Source organism: Corvus brachyrhynchos, unplaced genomic scaffold (genome assembly GCF_000691975.1).
Source record: "Corvus brachyrhynchos isolate BGI_N302 unplaced genomic scaffold, ASM69197v1 scaffold961, whole genome shotgun sequence".
NCBI classification, from domain to species: Eukaryota; Metazoa; Chordata; class Aves; order Passeriformes; family Corvidae; genus Corvus; species Corvus brachyrhynchos.
Window position 1 is genome coordinate 252,311 of NW_008236008.1, and position 19,365 is coordinate 271,675.

The window sequence follows — 19,365 nt, forward strand, 5'->3', positions numbered from 1 at the left end:
GTTGATTAATCTGCTTGCTTGGTTACTCCTTCGATACCTGCAAACATGAAGTTGGAACAGTATAATATGTTGGAATGGAAAGCAAGTGAAAGTGTTCAGATATACTCCTGAGGTTCTTTTATTTGTCTGTACAAGAATTATTTCTTACTATATAAATGCTAAATGAAAACCACAGCAGTGATTTTCTTAAATCTGTACAGAACTTTGCTATTTCCTGTCCCTGTGCCATACCTGTGTGAGCTATGATTTTACAGACAGAGGAGACTAGGTATAATGAAAAGTTAATTAACCCCAGCAAGAACCAGCAGTTGTACAGATGTGTAAATACACTATAACCAAAGGCCTGTCTGGCTAAAGTCTGGACTCAGGAGAGGGAAGAACTTTTGAGAGAGAAGAAACACTCGTGATATTTTACAATGGGGACACAGGAAAAATTCACACTTTGATGCTATATTGTGCTTGCACTTGCATCTGCATATCTTCCAATCCCTTTTTTCTTCAGGTTAGCTTCCTGGATTGAAACATAACAAAAACTGCACCCTAAAGGCCTAGTGCCACTGTCAGCCTCTTGGACTTCCACAAATAGGCTTTTTTTGTCCATCTTCTAGACACTGTGTTGAAGAGGGTTTGAGGGAAGGGAGGAGAGATTTCAGTGCATCATGGAAGGTACGATGGAAAAAGCTGTTTACAGGATTTAGAGGAAGACATAGTGGTGTCATATGTATCTTGGGAATTCCATTTAAGATACAATTTCAGCTTTCATAATGAGTGGTTTTTCTGCAGGCTACCCAAAATACTGGTCATTTCAGTACTATCTTCCTATCATGAATTTGCATACACTGTTACCAGTTTTAGGCAGGTCAACCTGATTTGATAATCTAGGGGAATAGATTCATACAGTGTTATATTAAACTGTTTAATTATTCTGTGCTGATTTGAGATCCCAGTGAGGCTTTTTATAAAGCCTTCATTTTTTGTCTGTTTGGTATTGCATACACTGATACCCATTGATATTGCAGATAAATGTATTAAAAGTTACTGAAGTTAATTACACTTCTAACTTAATAGTTAATTTAACTGCTACAGTTAAAAAAGAAATAGGAGAGGAAAATACCGTAATCTGAGTTTGACAGTTCTTCATACCTCCTCAGCACAAGGAAACATACTGAAACTGGAGTAGTTCATAGTTCAGATGCAGTGAGACCAAGGTTCTGTGGGAGCAAGAAGAGTGGTTCAGCTGGAAGCATCAAGAAAATCTCTCTGTTTTTTGGACACTTGTCTCTTGGCAAATCTTAAGCTTTGTGGAAGATCTGTAAGTGGTTTAGATGTTAGGGACAATGTCTGGGTAAAAGCAAGTCCTAAATTTGCAGCATGTATTTTTACATAAACTTACTGGTTTTTCATAGATGTATTGACTTAGCAGAAATTGCCCACAGAGAGCTTCTCTGGACCATAATTTTTTTAGTGCAGTGGAGCTTGAGGTGAAAACTGCTGTGTGTTTCTCCGGTTCCATTATTTGGACTCCTTAGACATAGTTATTTTAGTTTTTTTCTGAAGTCTGTTAGTGGCTTGTGGGTGTCAGTACTTCCTTACTTTAGCTGAATAGACAAGACTTTTTGCCACTGCTTGAAGCTAACAGGTATCAAGAAAATAAGTAAGTTTCAGATATTTTCTAAGAAATATATTCTAATAACCCAGTTAGGGGAAAAATGTACTCAGCATGATCTGTTTGGAATTTCATCTCATTGAGGGAGAAATTGGTTTTTTTGTTCCTGTTCCAAATTTATGTGGCTTTACTACTGTAAGTTCAAACTTGGTACTTTTTAAAAATTAAACTGTTACCATATGTGTAATAATCGTGCTACACAGTTGGGAGTGTAGTTACTTAAAGTTATCTTCAAATAAATATGGAATTTCTAGTTTTATATTACAGAGTTTTTGTATACCTTGACATGGAGAAGGACATTGTCAGTATTGTTAAAGAGGGACAATTCGGGGTCTTTTAATCATTTAGTTGCCACAATATTTTGTATGATACTGGAGACAGTCACTAGAATACTTGGATGGAAGAATGCAAGCAAAGTAAATTCAAGCAAGGCTTTAACGTTTTAATTGGATTTCACCTTTTTTTAAATATAGATGGCGCTTTAAATTCATTTTCACTCCGTGTTCCTTGGATCTTATCCACCTGCTTTGACTTGAAAGAATTGAATGCAAATTGCTTCCTTCTCATGGTAGTCTTCTATGGTGTAAGTCATGTGAACTCCAAATATTGACTCATTTCCTTGAAGTATTGCAGCCTGTGCTGCTTTGGACGGTTCTACATTCTGATTAGCCAGGATGGTTACAGTTGTTTAAAATGCCACTGCTTACTGCCTTGAATTCATTATATATTTAATAAACGTTTATTTTAATGCTTACAGTGAATATTAGCCTTTAGATGTGCAGATCCTTGTGGAATTGAGAATTATGTATGTGCTTTTCTGGCAGGTAACATCAGTTGTTTAGAATACAGTATAATGGGAATGCAATATCTACTTGTTCTTGAATACAATTCTGATGCAAGAATGGAAAAACAGAATGAGAGATTTATTAAATACTTTTAGGTGTGTGGGGTTTACCTAGCATAATATTTTGTAATGAACTTGTAAAGTATTTTTCCACTTTATGGTAAATAGTTTGCATTTTTCCCAATAGCAAGTTCCATAAGAATTCTTTCTCCAGCAACCTAATGTACAGTTTGATGTTGATATCATAGAACTTAGCTCTCTGTAGTGTTCCTAAAGGTAACAGTTTAATTATTCCTTACCTGATGAGAATGTAATCCTTGATTTCTGCCAAAGTATAACTCTAGAATATTTATACTTCACTTAGTATGACAGCATATTTAGGTAATCAGAAGGAAATAATACCTAAAGATACCCACTTGAAATTTAGGTTATTAGAGATGCCCTTCAATGCAGTTAAGGTTTAAATCATACTTTGAATTGGATACAGAAGGGTAAACAATGAATTAGTCTTAAGTTGGAGTTTTGTTCAGTGTTATAATCCAGTATTGCCCACAACACCTGCCTGACCTACTTGGCCATTTTGATGTTGCTGTTTGGTGGTACTCACTGTCATTACAGAGAGATTTGTTGATTTTATAGTTGTAAATGAGATTAGCTGGTTATAAGGTGTCAAAGGAAGAAGGAGAAAACTGGAAACTAGCTTGGTTTTTAATAAAAACTATGAGCAGTCTGAAGTTCAAATGACATGTTAAAGGAGTGAATTAAAGCTAGAGAGGTGAGAATGAAATTATGAATGCCTGTTGTGATGGTTTATCTCTGGCCAGCAACTAAGCCCTACACAGCCTCTCACTGGCTTGTATCAAAGAGAGAAGTGAAAGGGTAAAAGTGCAAAAACTTTGGGTTGAGATAAAGATAGGTTAATTAAAAAAAAAGAAAAAAGAGGGAGAAATGACAATGAAAATCAAACCCAAGAAACATGTGTGATGCAAAAAAAAAAGCAGGAGCTCACCAGCAGGTGACCAATTATCAGCCAGTCAGCAACAGGCAAGCTGCACACACACCTCGTGCCCTAGTTTTTTATTTCTGAGTGTGACACCCTGTGGAATGGAATATCCCTGTGGTCTGTAGGGGTTGGCTATTGTGGGTCTGTCCTCTCCCAAGTCCTTGGGTATCCCCAACCTGCTCGCTGGTGGGGTGGAGTGAGAAACTGAAAAAGGCATTGACTCTCTGTAAGCGCTGCTTAGCAATAACTAAAACATTCCTGAATTATCAAGTGTTTCCAGCACAAATCCAAAACACAGCACCATATACAACCTACTGTGAAGAAAATTAGCTCTAACCCAGCCAAAACCAACAACAAAGGTCTTAGACATTTTCAGAGATTTCTTGGAAATTACAATGGCCTGTAGAAGTGTAGATGAAATGGAAAATGATGTTGAAACTCATGTACGTGATTCATTTTACCTGCTTGGTGAAAAAGTTGATGCATACCATTGGAAAACTGGAAAATAATTTATCTCTGTGATCAGCTCTAGCTTCTGTGTGCAAAAGCTTCATGTATTTCCATTAATTCTGTGATAGAGATGTGTAAAGAGATCTTCTGGAGCTGTGTGTCAATGGGAGATTCAGAGGGGTTTTATTTTGTCATTTCTGCTGCACTTTTAAATAATTGCAGTTAGTTCCATTTTAGCACACGTGATTGTTTCTCTGCCATAGAATAATCGGAGCTGTTTTTTGTAGTAATCTGTGTTTACATCACAGATAATACACAGGAAGCTGTTGTCCTTCCCTACAGTTTTCATCCCTTGTTTCAGCATCTTACATCGTCTTTATTTCTTCCCTTCCAGAATGAATGGTGATTCTGAGATAATAAGCTTTTCCAGCTCTTAGATCCTCTCTGCTGCAATTTCGGTTGTGTGTTTGGAGAGAGGGAGAGCAAAATAAGGAATGTTTTCAAGCCTGGCTTAATCATTCTTTTCTAGCTAATTTTTAGTTCTGCAGGGATTACTTTTTCCCATTTAAAAGAATGCATTGGTCGGTGTTCTGGTTCATTGTCTTTAACAGATTATTTATCTAGCATGAGAATTGTTAGTTACCTTTATTATGATCTGGTTTTCTGCTGATAATGCTTCTTGAATTTTTGTATGCTTCCTACTGGATGTGGTTGATACATGACCATGAAATTGTACTGTGATTAACTTGTGTTCTGGCTTGGAGAGCAGAGGGAGCAATCAGACAGTGAAAGAAATTACGTTTCCTCTGTTCTCAAGGGTAAAAGTAAGGTTCAAGTCTGCTGGTTTACCTCATTCATACTAATAGTATCGTATCATCCTTCTCTGCAATTACAAATATTTTAGTCTTGTAAAAATAATTTACATCAGCCACTGTAAGAGCCTTTCTTTTTATTTAACAAAGGTTATAAAATCAGTAGTTTCACATTAATAGACTGAGGCAATGCTGCTTGAAATGGTAGTAACATTTCATTAGATTGAGACTTCTGTAAGTTTTTTACTTCTAGTCAGTTTTGTTGGAAACTTTAAACTCAGAAGCAGTTCAGTTTTATCTTTTGGTTGATAATGTTGTCTGATGGACAGACTTCAGAGTATCTCAGGGAGCAGAGTTCCTGAGTGTGAATGCTAAAGTGAGAGGTAAAATAATGGAAGGTATGAAGATGCTGGAAGGGAGGAAGAGAGTTTCTTCTCCTTTCTGTTGGTCAGGAGTTTGTCTTCAAGCAAGTAAAAGGATTGAATGTCATAATCTGGGAGGAAGGTACACTTTACTGAAACATTGCTGACTATGAGTTTTATTGTTACTTACTGAGGAATGCATAGTGTCTGGAATATGGAATTATTTTCGTGTTTTGTCTAGTCCTGGGTAGCAGCTCAGATTTGATCAGCTTCTGGAATTGCTACAGTCTTACCAGAAACAAGATGTAGATTTTAAGTTGATGTGCATTCCATATGTTTAGTTTTCTTGATGTTGGGAAAGTCAGTAAATGTATTTGCTGCTAGTGATCTGTGATAAAATACCAAGCATGAGAAGCTGTGTTAGGTAAGTGAATCAGTATGACCATGTGAAATGATAAATGAAGGGTAGGATGCAGACAAAGTGTGTTTTTCCTACGTGGGAGCTTAGTTAGAAATACTAAGTTGGTGTGGTTTTTGTCAGAATCAGTCCATGCCACTAGTTTAAGGCTTATATACAAAAACCAAAGTAAAGTGTTTGGTTTAGTTGATTATGGTTTTGCATGTTTGAACAGGACTTGATACTGGAATAGATCTCCTGAGAGGATTTCTTAAAAACACACACACACAAATATATATTTATTCATGATCCTGTACAGTTTATTTCAAGTATGTATTGCTTCAGCACTGGAAAACCTAGGCTTTATGAAATTCCCCATGATTTAAGCATGCAAAATGACTAGAGAATAGACAAGACTAGTCTTGAATCAAAGATGCTTCCTAAAATAAGTTCCAGTAATTTAAAATTATTTTGAAAATGTATTGTTAAAAATTTGCTTGAAATAGTATGAAACAGAGGTGCTACAGACTTTTTTCCTCTCCCTTAGTCATTACTGTGGTATCTAACACTGTTTAAAACCAAGGGTGATAATTGGTCATTAAGATTTCATATAAGAACTAGCAGTGATGGATTGGTTGGTTGTGTTTGTGTATAATCTGTGTTTATCAATAGTATATACCTTATATACTTCATGGGTAAATTGATAGTTCTAATAATGCTTGTGTTTTCCGTATTATTAACATATATGTCAGCTGTGAAAAGAGCTGGCCAGTGTCTTCACTGAAGCATTCCAGGGATGTGATGTGTAGCTGGCATGACTGGATGCAAATCTCAGCGTCCAGTTTTGAATACAGATTTGCAAAGTACTTAAGATACAGTTTGCAATCAATGCAGGTGGAAAGTAGAGGTACTTAGGAAACTGTAAGCATGTATTTTCTGTTTTATAATAATCCTGGTTTCAAATGTTTGCCTAAATAGTTTTGTTTTCCAGTAGTTTTCTGTTATTTAATTTTATATATGTGCTTATGATACCATTTCTATAACTATGCCTTTGTTTCGTTTTACAGAGGAAATAAAGGCTGAAACAGAAAAGCAAAGGTATGTGATAGTTCATTGTATTAAGTGATAGTGCTTTTAACATCTTAAAATGTGTACCATACTTATTCTGCACGGGGAGTATGGGCTTACTTGGAAAAGCATTTTCAACATATTTTGGGTAGTTGGTGGTATCTGGAAATGTACAAGTAGTGTTCCTTTATGTGGCTGGCTGTTCTGGTGCAAGGCATGGGGCTTGGGAGAAGCAGCAGAAGGTAGCTTAGAGGGAGCAGGGTGGTACTGTCTGGCCAGGCCGCATAGGAAATGGGGATCAAAGTTGGAAAATATCTTTGTCGATGGCAAAGAAATTTCTTTCAGTGTATCGGTGGAAGAGCCTTGAAGTAGATTCAGAGAAGGGGGAAGATTGCAGATAAGACTTGAAGTGAGTGATCAGTAGGAGGAGACTGGGGTGAGGAAGTGGGAATGAGCAGAGAAAAGTAATGTAACTGGAAAAGATAGTGTCTGGAAAGGACCTTGCTAGGGAATAGGTGTAGATTTGTGAAGCAGTTCCTCTGCATGTGAAGGTAAAACCAAAAATGGACATTCAGCAGTCCTTTGCTGCCAACAAACTTTTAAGTATTGCTAAGCTGTGGAATCTCATACTGGTATTTCATTACATGGTCCACAGGATCGTCTTCTTCATGCAGTGTACATTGCTAACTCTGAGTCAGGGCCGTGTGGTGAGGACTGCTCATACCACGTGTTGAAAGAATTGGATCAGTGGGTGAAACTGAGGATGAAAGTATTCTTAAGCAGATGGGTACTGCTTGGGGGTCTCTGTTCTGCCCTGTAACTGGATTTTGGGTTTTGGCAAATCATTTAAACCACAGCTGTCAGAGTTGGATGTTAATGATTTCTCCTTCATCTCCTGCATATTTGAGCAGAAATCTACAATTTTGGTTTGGAAAATAGAATCACTTCTAGCTGGAATAAAGTCAGTGGGAACTTTGTTTCAGAAGATGTAAAGGAAAACTTAATATCAAATATGCTGAAAAATTTAGTCTTCCATCTTATCAAATTGGGCACATAAAACTTAGTGGGTGCATCTGATTGAGACTGTGATTTGCTTTCCACCAGCAAAATAAAGTCAAGACAATGAGCTCATAGTAAGATTGTAAAAATAAATTGAATATTGATGTAGTGCTTAGAAAATGTTGCATCCAGCACTACAAGATTGTCTCAGAAAATAATAATGTGAATTTATAATAGGTTTTTCTTAGAGTGGTATAAATAAAGCAGAAGTCCACATTGTGAAGCATGATAAGAAAAAATGCTTTACATTAAATATTCAGTGAGAGATATTTGTTCTGGGCACTGAATATGGAAAAGTAATATCCGGTCCTGTAGTTAAATACCATGCTAAAACTAATGAGACCACAGAATTAAAATCATTTCTACAAATATGGTTGAGCCATTTCTGGACTTCAGGTGCATAATTTCTGCCCTATTAATGTCTGAAGTTGTGATTTTTTGGAGGGAAGAATGTGTATGTCTTATCTTCCTATATGCATTTTTTAAATAGATTTTGATTTCTTCAGTGCTGTCTTTATTTTGACAATAGCATTTTGCTGCTGTGAAGGCTTTGCTGGACTTGGAAACCCTTAATGGACTTCTCTATTCTTACTGTAGAGTCAAATTTTTTAGGTGCAGTAGAATGTACTGTTTTTCTAGGCCCTAGAATAGAGAAACTTCTTAGTCTATTAAATTATTTTCAGGTTCTTACTTCTGTAATTGAGATTCAAATACCCTAATAAGGGATTTCTAATGATGAGTCTTTAAATTTTTCCAGTCCCTGTTCAAGGTAACTGATCTCAGTTAACCTGGAATGCACTGAAGAACAGATCCACATTTCCACTTTCCAGAAATTTTGCATGGACAACAGCTCCTTTTGTTCTGCTATTTGTTTTTTAAACAGAACTGGTATTTGATAGTGGGGTGGAGGGGAAGGGAATAGAAAAGTACGAGCTGATTTATGTAACCATTACACAGCAAATGCTGCCAAAATAATTTTCCAAATCCATTGTTTGATACATACCTTAACCTTTCTCTATGGCTAATGCATAAATATCAGCATATTTCATAATTCCCATGCTTTGTAGATGCCTTGGTGGAAGAAGGTCTTGGGGATAATTTCTGGGTTTCAAAGCAATTCACTGACATTAAGAAGAAAAGTCCTTTTGAGTTTCTCTTCTCTCCTCCCTGCTATCCCCTTCCCTTACATTATCAGCAGTGTGATGAGCTTACTGAGTTGCTTGTCCAGAGAAGAATGTGCATCATCTTCCATATTTAATATCTTGCCCATTTTAAAATAGCTTTCAATTAAGAGAATTAAGAGGCACTCCAGGCTTATGCAGTAGCTTGCTGTGGTATGGGTTCTTCATTTTTGGAATCTCATCATGGCCTGCTCCTTGTTTTGAACAATTCTAGGTTTATTTCCAGAGTGCTCTTTTTAACTTAATTTTAATGGTTTCAATGGACATAATCACTAGATGAGGAACAGTCTTGTCATAAAACATAAGAAACAGATAACTGCCCTTTCATTCCTCAGAGTAAAGCTTTTATAGGAATATCAGAGAGGTTTAAGAACACAGAAGAGTCATGTACTTCCTCTTCAACTTATCTGATTAGGGTGTTGTTCAAAAGAGCTCTGCTTCCAGCAAAACAGTACAGGGCAGTAAATAAAGTTGTGCATCCAACAGAAAAACAAACCTCTGCTTAAACCTTCAAAAGAGATTTAGTCAGTAAAAAGTAGCGTCTTAATACTAATTATTTACTCTTAAGACTTAGAATTTGGGTGCCCTTTTTAAGCAGCCTAAACAAGATCTGTTTGAATGTGGTGACAGATACCATCTCCAGCACAATCCAGCCTGCTTCTTGAAAAGCTGAAACTAATTTATATTGATTAGTTTAAGGCCCACTCCATAATGCATGGGACTGCAATCATGATTTGGATTTATAATAAAATCTTAGCAGTTCATCTTCTACTTCAGGAACATGAAATTGAATGCATTCCTTGAAGCATCTGATTTAATTTGGAACATACATAGGAGCTGTATTTGAATGAAGTTGTTCTATAAAGATCTATTTGAACTACTGCAAGAATTCTGTAAGCCTTCACTGCAGACTATGACGTTTTTCACTTTTTTTAATACTGCTTATCAAGTCTGTGTAAGATAGCGTAGTTTACCTTTTATCTAAAGATACCTATGTGTGCACAAAAAAGGTTAGGAATGCTTTATGTAAAGGTGATGAGTTATTCTGTGAAATGAAAAATCAGAACATCTGGCTTTGAGCCAAAGTCAAACTGCACTGATGCACTGAAATTAGTGAAAAATGACCCATTCTTAATTATCCTTTTGTGGTAAGTATTACTGAGCACAACCTTTCTAAAAGTGCTGTAATCAATAAAACTTGAACAGCTCATAATTTTCTTGCTTTTGTACAGTTAGTAATTTCAGATAATTTACCCAAGTGCGATACATTGGTAACCACTGAACTCTTAAATTAAGTGGTGTTACCTGAAGCCGAGATTAAGATAAAGGTTCAGCTTGTTTTGCTTTGTTTTGTTTTGTTAGTGTATTGCTTTTGCAAGTCTAGTAAGGGGAGTCCTTTGGTATTTGACAGGAAACAGGTCTATGCCTCCAAACCAGCACGTACCACTGAATATCCCTGTAGAGTGCAGATGGGTCAATTTGCCTGCTCCACAAAGGAGCCATGAAGTATAAAAGGTGTTAACAATACTTTATGTATTACTGTTGTTAGAAGTTAGTCTTTCCTAACATTAATTTTCTTGATATTTTATTTCATTCATAAACATTATGGTGGTGAGAACTATTAATGTGATCACTTTACAGTATTCTAATACAGTCACTCTGTTTAGTCCCCCTCATGGAGAAGCAAAGTCTGGTTCAAGCACTCTTCCACCTGTGAAATCAAAGACAAGCTTCATTGAAGCGGACAAATACTTCCTACCATTTGAATTGGCATGCCAGTCCAAGTGCCCCAGGATTGTCAGTACATCTCTAGATTGTTTACAGGTCTGTATGAAGATGAGCTTTAACTATCAACTGTGAAATCCTGTTGCTTTGGAGGGGGAGTACAGTTATATGTGATAATTAACATAATGGGTTTTTATTATTTTACTTGATTGCACACACAGCCAAATAGAATGTATTTCTCACAAAAGATGAATATATGCCTTATTTATGTAGTTTATGTATGTGTTTCTTTGTGTATATATGGTTTACCACAGTTACCTGTTAGGATATTATGTACAGCTACCTATTTCCGTGTGTTTAAATATGTGTTGAGCTAGCAAAGCAGGTATAGCATTAGCAAATTCATTTTATGCTATTTGTAACTGCAATAAATTATTTTCAGTTTGACTCTAGTCTCTCAAAACTCTGTGGCTCCTGTAATGTTTTCAGAAGAAATTCTGCAGCGTTGTATTTAGCCATTCATTCCACCAGAGTAGCCCAACAGTGAACTCCGTTTACAGTCACAGGCACATGCGTGCCTGGCCTGCTCTCATACCATGATGCTGCTCTGTGAAGCATGGGGATTTACAAATACTCTTGTGCCTAAAGTGTTCAGAAGAGGATTCTACTAATTTTGTAATAAATTCCATTTCTAAGTATTGAAGACCTAGGGAAAGCAAAGGATACTAGAACACTTAAAAACAGAAGAAACACTTAAAAATAGAACACTAGCTACTAGCTCAAATAGAAAGTATTTGCAGCTGGTTTATCTGGTTTGAAAAACATTTGTGTGTTGACTACATATGAAGACTTGTGTGATGTGAGTTAGTTTTTAGAATCCTGATTGTTTTAAAATATTGTTAACTGATAAACAAAACCTTTAATGTTAAACTTGCTGACAAACTTACAGCAGTTGCTGAGTGAAAATTTAATAAATCTGAAGGCTATGTAAAAAAATCCTTGATGTTTTATGATACATGGGGTAAAATGTGCTGTTTTAATTATTCTGTGCAAGTTAGAAATATCAAGTGAATTTATTTATTATAACAAAAAGCTGGCTTAATTTTTTAAGCTCTTATTTACATGGGTTTTTCTCTTCTCTCCAGAAACTTATAGCATATGGGCACTTGACAGGCAATGCTCCAGACAGTACAGCTCCAGGAAAAAAACTAATTGATAGAATTATCGAGACAATATGTGGCTGTTTTCAAGGCCCTCAAACAGATGAAGGGGTTCAGCTACAAATAATAAAGGTAACATGTTTAATACTTCCTATATTTATAGTTGTGGCAGCAGGAAGATATTAATGATCTCAGAGTTCAAAAGCAGAAGCGCTTAATTTGTAAATGTCGTGGTAGTGTTAAAATATTTTCTTGATCCTGTTTCTTGGAGGTGGAAACTCCCTATTCTGTGCCCTTCCCCTAATTTCGCCCACTGCATTTTGGGCAAACTCATGGTTATGGCCTCAAGTCTTGTACATAGACTACTGGCTGAAATTCATTCACAGTAGACCTTTGGAGCTTCTAATTGCGAGGAATTACTGTCAAACAATCCTGCACTCCCAGTGGGGGAAATGTTAATTAAGCAGCAGATTTTAAAATCCGTTTTGGAATTGGTTGATAAAAGGCAATTAGACCTGGCAGTTGGACATTACCATGGTAGCTTTGTGCTGCTGTGTCATACACTTGCTTGAAGGAGGTCCAGGGTTTCTTTCCACAGGCTATATAACTGTTGCATGTGGAGTTTGTACAAATGTTTCTGGGGAACCTGTTTCCTGATTGCAGCCATTAATTATGGGTATTTGTTTCAGGAAATTGCTATGCCAAGTACTAGAATTTAGCTGCCTAGTGGAAATGTGGTACCCTGCTCCTGTAACAGCAGTCTTTGAATGGCTGCAATGGTGAGCGGCAGTGAAGAATGCAATTGAAGTTAATTAAGAGAAATGGAGTGTTTGTTACCTCATAATCTTGTGCATATGTATCCTGAGGCATTGGGTTTTCTTGCAGACTGTATTTACTTGTTTTAGTGCAAAGAACGTAGTTTGTTCTTCTCTTCCTTTTCATAGCTCAAACCTTCCCTGTTCCTTTTTTGCACTCCACTTCTCCAGCAAATGGTTGTTACAAATGTTGGTTCATGCTGCCGTTTTCTAGATTTGTTGTTTTGTTTTGCCCAAGCGTTTAAGATGTTTTTCATCCTGCAAACCAAAGTTTTCATTGATTTAAACTTTCAGTGGCTGAAACTATTATAACTCTCTCTCTCACTGTAATACCATCTCTCTGAATGCTTTCTTATTCCAGTCCTCCCCGCCTGAAGGGGCTTTAAGAGATAATATTCCTTCTGTCCAGTAGAACAGTTGAGAAAGTAAATTATTCAACAATTGTAAAATGCTTGTAAAATTTAGTGCCTTAATTTTTTCACTGTTTAAATTTAGCTGATTTCCATGTTAGAGCAACTGGGAAAGTGGAGAGTACTGTTTTGACTTTGACTCCATCTTTGTCCAATACACTGAACACTATAAAAAGCTTGAAAATTTTAAGTAACCTTGGCAAAGACCAGAAGTTTTGGCTTTTGAAGAACAATGAAACTGCTAAGTCAGTCATATTCTCTTAGGCTTCATAACCCTTCAGTTCTGAGATGAATGTGGACCCTGCTTCTCCAGTATGTTTTGAAGGATGGATCATATATCTTCTTAGATTCTTCTGTGGTTCTGGTGATTAGTATGGTGTCTGAAGAATTTTAATTCCATCAGGGAGATAGAAGGTAGCGGACCTGGATCTCCTGCTTTTTTGTGCTGGTGTTCCCAGGCTGTTACCCACAACATAAGTGGCACTCCCACAGGGCAGCTGCTTCACCAAGACCACAGTGAAAGATAAGAACTTTGGTCACTTGGACACCTTCCTCTCTGGAGGACTGTCTTGGTTCTGCATGCAGAATGGGTGGCCCTTGCATAGCGTGCAGCCCTTCACTCTGGGATCTGGGAGCCATCATGGGGTAAGAGTTAACATGCAGTGCTGTTTCCTCGTTAACTGGGTGGCTTTCCAGGGGTGGAGTCATCTTAAGCCAGTTCCCAGCTACCAGAGCCACTTAGGCATTCTGAAAATCCCTTTCTCCTGACTGCCAGGGAAATAATCTTGGTGACACCGAGGAGTATAATTTGTCTTTTTTTTGTTATCTAAGCTCTAGAGTCATGTTCTGCAGTAGTTTTGATGGAGGCCAGTTAAATTTTTCTGCTCCTATTTTCGCTTGCATGTTCTCTCTAATGCCCTTGTTCTTCATCTGCAGACTCCGTGATGAACCAGACTGGGACATTGGCCTTTCCTTCCTTTGCCTTGTAGTTTAGTTTGATTTAGTGTAATTCTGATGTGAAGCCATGCAACTCTCTTGTGTAGCTGTTGTAGTGGGGATTGTTGTGGCAGAAACAATGCAAGTAATTAGACTGCTGATGCAATTGAAAGTGGTTTATTCAAATTGTTTGAAATAACATCGCTTGATTGAATCTTTCTGCCTCCAGGCTTGCTTTCCTACAGCTGCTGTGGCATTTGTGGTGTGAGTGCAGACTTGCACTGATGGTTGCAGAGGTCTTGAAGTTCTGTTTACATGTTTTCTGGCCTTTTGGTGCCTGAAGAACTAAAATTATGACAAAACTTGTATTTTTTTTTTTAAATCTGTAAAGAAGGAACAGGGATGAGGATGCAGGATGGGACATGATATCAGCTGTTGACACTCACGTGTTTTCTTTCCTTGGTTTGTCGTATGGAAAGTATTGGCTACTATCTAGGTACTTTTACAGCTTAACTTCCTAATGTTTGGCAGAGAAAGATTATTATGTGTGCTCAATAGCTGTAGTCTGAAAAGCTGAATGTTAATTAGTGACTTTTTTTTAGTGTCACTTAAATTCAAAAATTATTTATCTATGAAGGTTATTTGATGTATTTGTTGTTTTGTGGTTTAAGTTCAGTTTCCTGTGTTTTTTCAAAAGTCAGTCCATACTAACACATTATTTTGTGATAAGGAAATGTTTGGACTTCAAGTTAAGTTAAAACAAAAATTATTGTTGAAAATAACCCTGTAGACCCTCTCAAAGGAAACAGAATTATGTGGTTCCAGTAGCTAATTAACACTAGAGAGAGGAGCTAGGGCTACTCTGTTTTATGTGCTGTTCCACGTACTCGAGAGTTTCCAGGCAACTGAATTATGAAATTAAGACAAAGTAAGCCTGTGCTGATCAGATGACAGCTGTACTGTGTCATAAATCTTCCAAAGATAAGATGGTCAGAGTTGGCTGAGAGGAAGACAAAACTGACCCTGAGCTGAAAATTGTTGTCCTGGTCGTAGTCACATTATTTTGCTGCAACCATGCTGATATTATAGAATATTCAGTGTGAGAGGAATCAAAAGTTTAGAGTTAAGTTGGATGCTGGATGTTTTTAGTAGAGGATTATTGTTAATTTAGTTTACTTTTAAAATTACATTCGTTTTGCCTCACAAGGCATGATACTTCCAGAACTGTTCTAATACATTTGTTTTAAATAATAGAAAATTCACTTGGCAAACATGCTTGAGGCTAAAAGAAAAAGTATTGTGGGTGTCACACAAAGATAAGATAATCTGTAACTCAGGAAGTTATCCTGGAGATTCTTCTCCTTTCCCAAAGCCATCCAGTGGTTGTTCATAAAAATGAATGAGCTTTATTTATAGTAAGTAGGTGGCAGCACAGAACGGTAGGGTCTTTCTCAAACACAGAACAATAGGTATAAAGGACTGGAGGGAAAGCATAAGGAAACAAACTCACAGTCAGGATGGTAGCCAGTAGTTTTAGGGCAAGGAAGGCTTGTTGGCTGTTGGTATTTTTGCCCTTACCCCATCCCTTGTCCTAGCAAGTATTTAATACTCTGCATCTACTGAAATCACTTTTAAAACAAAACAAAATCCCAAAACTAAACATCAGAGAACCACCAGTGGGTGCTTTTGTTCTCAAGCTTTTGTACTGATGAGTTGCTGTTAAAATAGCGCAGGTGGCTTCATGCCCTGGACCTGTTGCAAAGTAAGCAGTAAGAGTGTGTGGTTGGGAGGAAGGCAGAGCTTTTGTTACTCCACCTCTCAAGGACAAGTGTTGTGTAGCAGTTTCAGATTTTGTGTAACCCTGCTTCACTGGGGGCTGAGGTGATTGTCCTCTATTCAGCTGTCACCCCTCTCTTCTTCCTTGTGTTGGACATAGTAGCTGTTTGGTCACAGAGTAAGGCTGGGGAGCAACATGAAGAAAAGTACTAAAATGAGAAAGGGTTTATTTTTCTAATGTATGAATTCACAAGGCTTTCAGAGGAGCAGTACTGCCACTCCTGATCATAAGCTGTGGTTTCTCAGGGTTAGTTGTCATGCCATTGCGATAATTATATACTCTTTTATGATAGAGAATCAGGTGATGTTGTTTAGGGTATATCATCAAATCGAGCCCTAAATAGAAGCTGTCAGGAGGGAAGGATGTTCAGAAAGCAATTGTAAAATACTTTCTGTCTTGTGTTCATTCTTGTATTTCTACTGGATTGTCATAGTAGTGGAAGAGAAATGGCACTGGGATTTGAAGTTAGAATGACTAATAGCCTGAGGATGGCTCTAAACTGTAGGAAAGAGGGAAGATATTAGCAAGAGATCAAAGCTAAAAATGCTTATCAGTTTGCAAATGTGTATGGTAGTCATTAAGATTAGTATCTAGTGCCTGGGAAGGAAAGAAACCCAAAGTGACTGTCAAGAGCTCTGTAAACTCTTCTATAGTTTGATATCCGCAGGGAGATGCCCTGTAGAAAGCCTGATTCCTCAGTCTGCACGGGAAATGTTATTCAGTGAATTTGGATTAATATATTAAGGAGATCTGTCTCTGTGTGTATTTGAAGTGTTTCTTTGCCTCCACACTAATAATTAGGTGGTGTGAAGAGAATCAGGCTCTAGTATTCATAACAAGCATACTGAAAAAAACTTAGGAAATTAAAGCTGTTAAGCCAATTAAAACAAAAGAGCACATAGTCTACCTGTAGTCTTGTCACCTTTCTCTACTAGCTGGCTCTCCTTTCTATTATTAAAAGTTGGGGAAAAAACGTTGTAAGACTTCACTGAACTGAGGTGGAAGTTAAAATTGGATTTTCAAGTATCAGCTTCTTGTCAGCTTCTCTCAGAAGGAGAGAGAAGGTGACACAAAGGAGTAACTTCATGAATGACATCTCTAGAACCAGAGATGAAGACTTGATCCCCCTACACCTTTTCGTTAGTGTCCTAAGTGCTAGGCTGCAGGAGACCCTGTCTTCCAAGAGAGAAGCTGTAGGTGGTTCTTAAGCTGGTGTATTAAGTGTTTGTGTACATGTGTCAGTTGTATAACTTGTAAATGAGTGAAAGAAATATTAATTAAATCTAAATATGTACTGTATTGGGTCCAGACAGTAGTGGTTTGGGAAAAATAGTTGTTTATGCCTGGGATCCACTTGTTCAGCTTGTTTTCAAGAGTGACTGACTTTACTTTTTAAGGGGTTTGAGTGAGTGATGGCTACTACTTCTCCACTTCTTGGTGCCTCGTGTGTATAGAAGTTCTGACAATGTCAGTAAGAGATGTGAGGTGTGGTTTGATGAGTAAATTACCCAACACTTGAAATAACTTTTAACTGTGATAAATTTTAAAAAGTAGGAGCTTTCTAGTGCTTCCAGTTCTTTTTTTCTTACCCTAAACATCCCATTAAATGATAACTTTGACAAAGTTTTTAATGCTCAAAATTCCCTCATTACTTCTACTGGATTACAGTGATGAATATAAACAGTTGCAAACCAGGCTCTTTGCCTTTCTTTCCACTCTCCAACACAATCTCTGACAATGTTTTCAAACCCTGTCCTCAGGTTTCATCTGCCTCTATTTCTGCCTTTTAATCCAGCCTGCCTCTGCCTCACATAGAGATAATTTGTTCCTTACTTCTGTTATCTGATCTTTCAGAGATTTATGTGCTTTTTTTCTTAAAGAGAAGCCGATCTTAGCACAAACAGGAAGAAATAAGTTAATTTCTACATAGGGGGCAACACAATATTCTAGCATCTACCAAAAAAAAAAAACTTTTATAAAGGGAAGTTGTCTTACTGTAGCTGTCTAATCTCAGTCTTTGTTCATCACATTTACATTTATTTCTAAAACAGCTTTTGGATCCTTTGGCTTCCCTTCCAGGCTTTAACAGGTAGTCTGTTCCTGTTTTGTGTCTAGAAAACTTGAGGATAACTTCTATAAGCTACCTCTCTGATGGCTCCATTGGTTACTTCTTGCTGTTACAGGCTATGAAACACGTAATTCTCAGCTATGATGATTAAAAACTCTCAGTTTAATGTAACTGGTAAATATGATTTTCCACTATGGCTACAAGAGTATGTAGGAAAACATAATTGCAGTTCAATATATGTATTTAGGTATATTTTAGAAGGAATCCAGTTTTGGTATTTATTAATTTGTAAACATTTTGGTTGATAAATGTTTTGACTGGTAAATGTATATGTGTGTGTGTTTATTTAGGCTTTGCTCACTGCAGTAACATCTCAACACATAGAAATCCACGAAGGAACAGTACTACAGGCTGTAAGAACATGTTACAATATCTACCTAGCAAGCAAAAATCTTATAAATCAAACTACAGCCAAGGCCACTTTAACACAAATGCTGAATGTCATTTTTGCACGTATGGAAAATCAAGCAGTGAGTATCTCGGTATCTTTATCTAGAAACTACCTCTTGAAAGCGAACCAGCTTGAGAGATTTGTTTTATCATTATTAAAGCTTTTTGGCTTTTCTAACTTGAGCACTTTGGGGAAAAGTAAGAATCTGGTATCTGATATTTTTCTTCTTGTGTTTTACACTGACAGAGGTGGAAAATGTGGAGTTTGGGGGTGGGGGTGGTGTACAGGTTTTAAACTTCTTATAGTGGTCTGCTATATTTAATAGATGTGTTTACCTCAAAGGACATCTTGCTTTGGTTTGACTTTACATGTTGTCATAATCCATTAGAAAAGTCACAGAAATTCTTCCCTTCTGGGGATTCCAGATCAAGAGACCACAAAAAAAAGTCTGCCTTGATGTTTTTCCAGGCACTCTTGTTTATTGTCACATCTACTCCCTGAACTTCCTTATGGCGGGGCAGACAACTCTTTGTTGTATGGTTTATGTAGTGTAGTCGTCCCTTCTTTGACAGTGAAGGTATGAACTATGTGCATAGTTGGGAAGCAGCCCTTTTGCAATGGATTATCCCATGATACTGAAGTTATTTTTAATTAAACAAAGATGCATTTTCTTAAACTGTTACAGCTTTAGAAAGGCACTGTATAAGCAGCGACAATAGAGATGTCATCTTTATAAAATAATGCATATATCTTACTGTTTTATTTTGATAGTCAAGTTCTTGTGTGTTTAAAATGCTTTTGTAGCTTCAGGAAGCCAAACAGATGGAAAAGGAAAGACACAGACAGCAACACCATCTCCAGCAGTCTCCAGTAAGCCATCATGAGCCGGAATCACCTCAGTTGAGACATATTCCAGCACAGGCTGATCAGCTGTCCAAAGACCATGAGAGAGAACTTGACCACAGCACAAATGATGTGGACAAGAACCTTCAAGAAGATACTGAGGCAGAAAATGGATCTGATATTTCTAGTGCTGAAAATGAACAGACAGAAGCTGACCAAGCCACAGCAGCAGAAAGTAATCAGTGTGTATTTCTATTTCATGGAGGGAGGGAAAAAGT

The 19,365-nt window shown here is 37.2% G+C and overlaps 1 protein-coding gene across 1 annotated transcript in view; it reads left to right on the plus strand.

The window, feature by feature from the left end:
- Window positions 1-19,365, plus strand: part of ARFGEF1 (ADP ribosylation factor guanine nucleotide exchange factor 1) — an 86,890-nt gene that overhangs the window by 19,426 nt on the left and 48,099 nt on the right. The window contains exons 2-6 of the mRNA XM_008631948.2: window positions 6,602-6,632; window positions 10,510-10,666; window positions 11,713-11,859; window positions 18,144-18,323; window positions 19,049-19,322. Of these exons, the coding sequence (XP_008630170.1) occupies window positions 6,602-6,632; window positions 10,510-10,666; window positions 11,713-11,859; window positions 18,144-18,323; window positions 19,049-19,322 (789 nt within the window). The remainder of the gene's footprint in view (window positions 1-6,601; window positions 6,633-10,509; window positions 10,667-11,712; window positions 11,860-18,143; window positions 18,324-19,048; window positions 19,323-19,365) is intronic.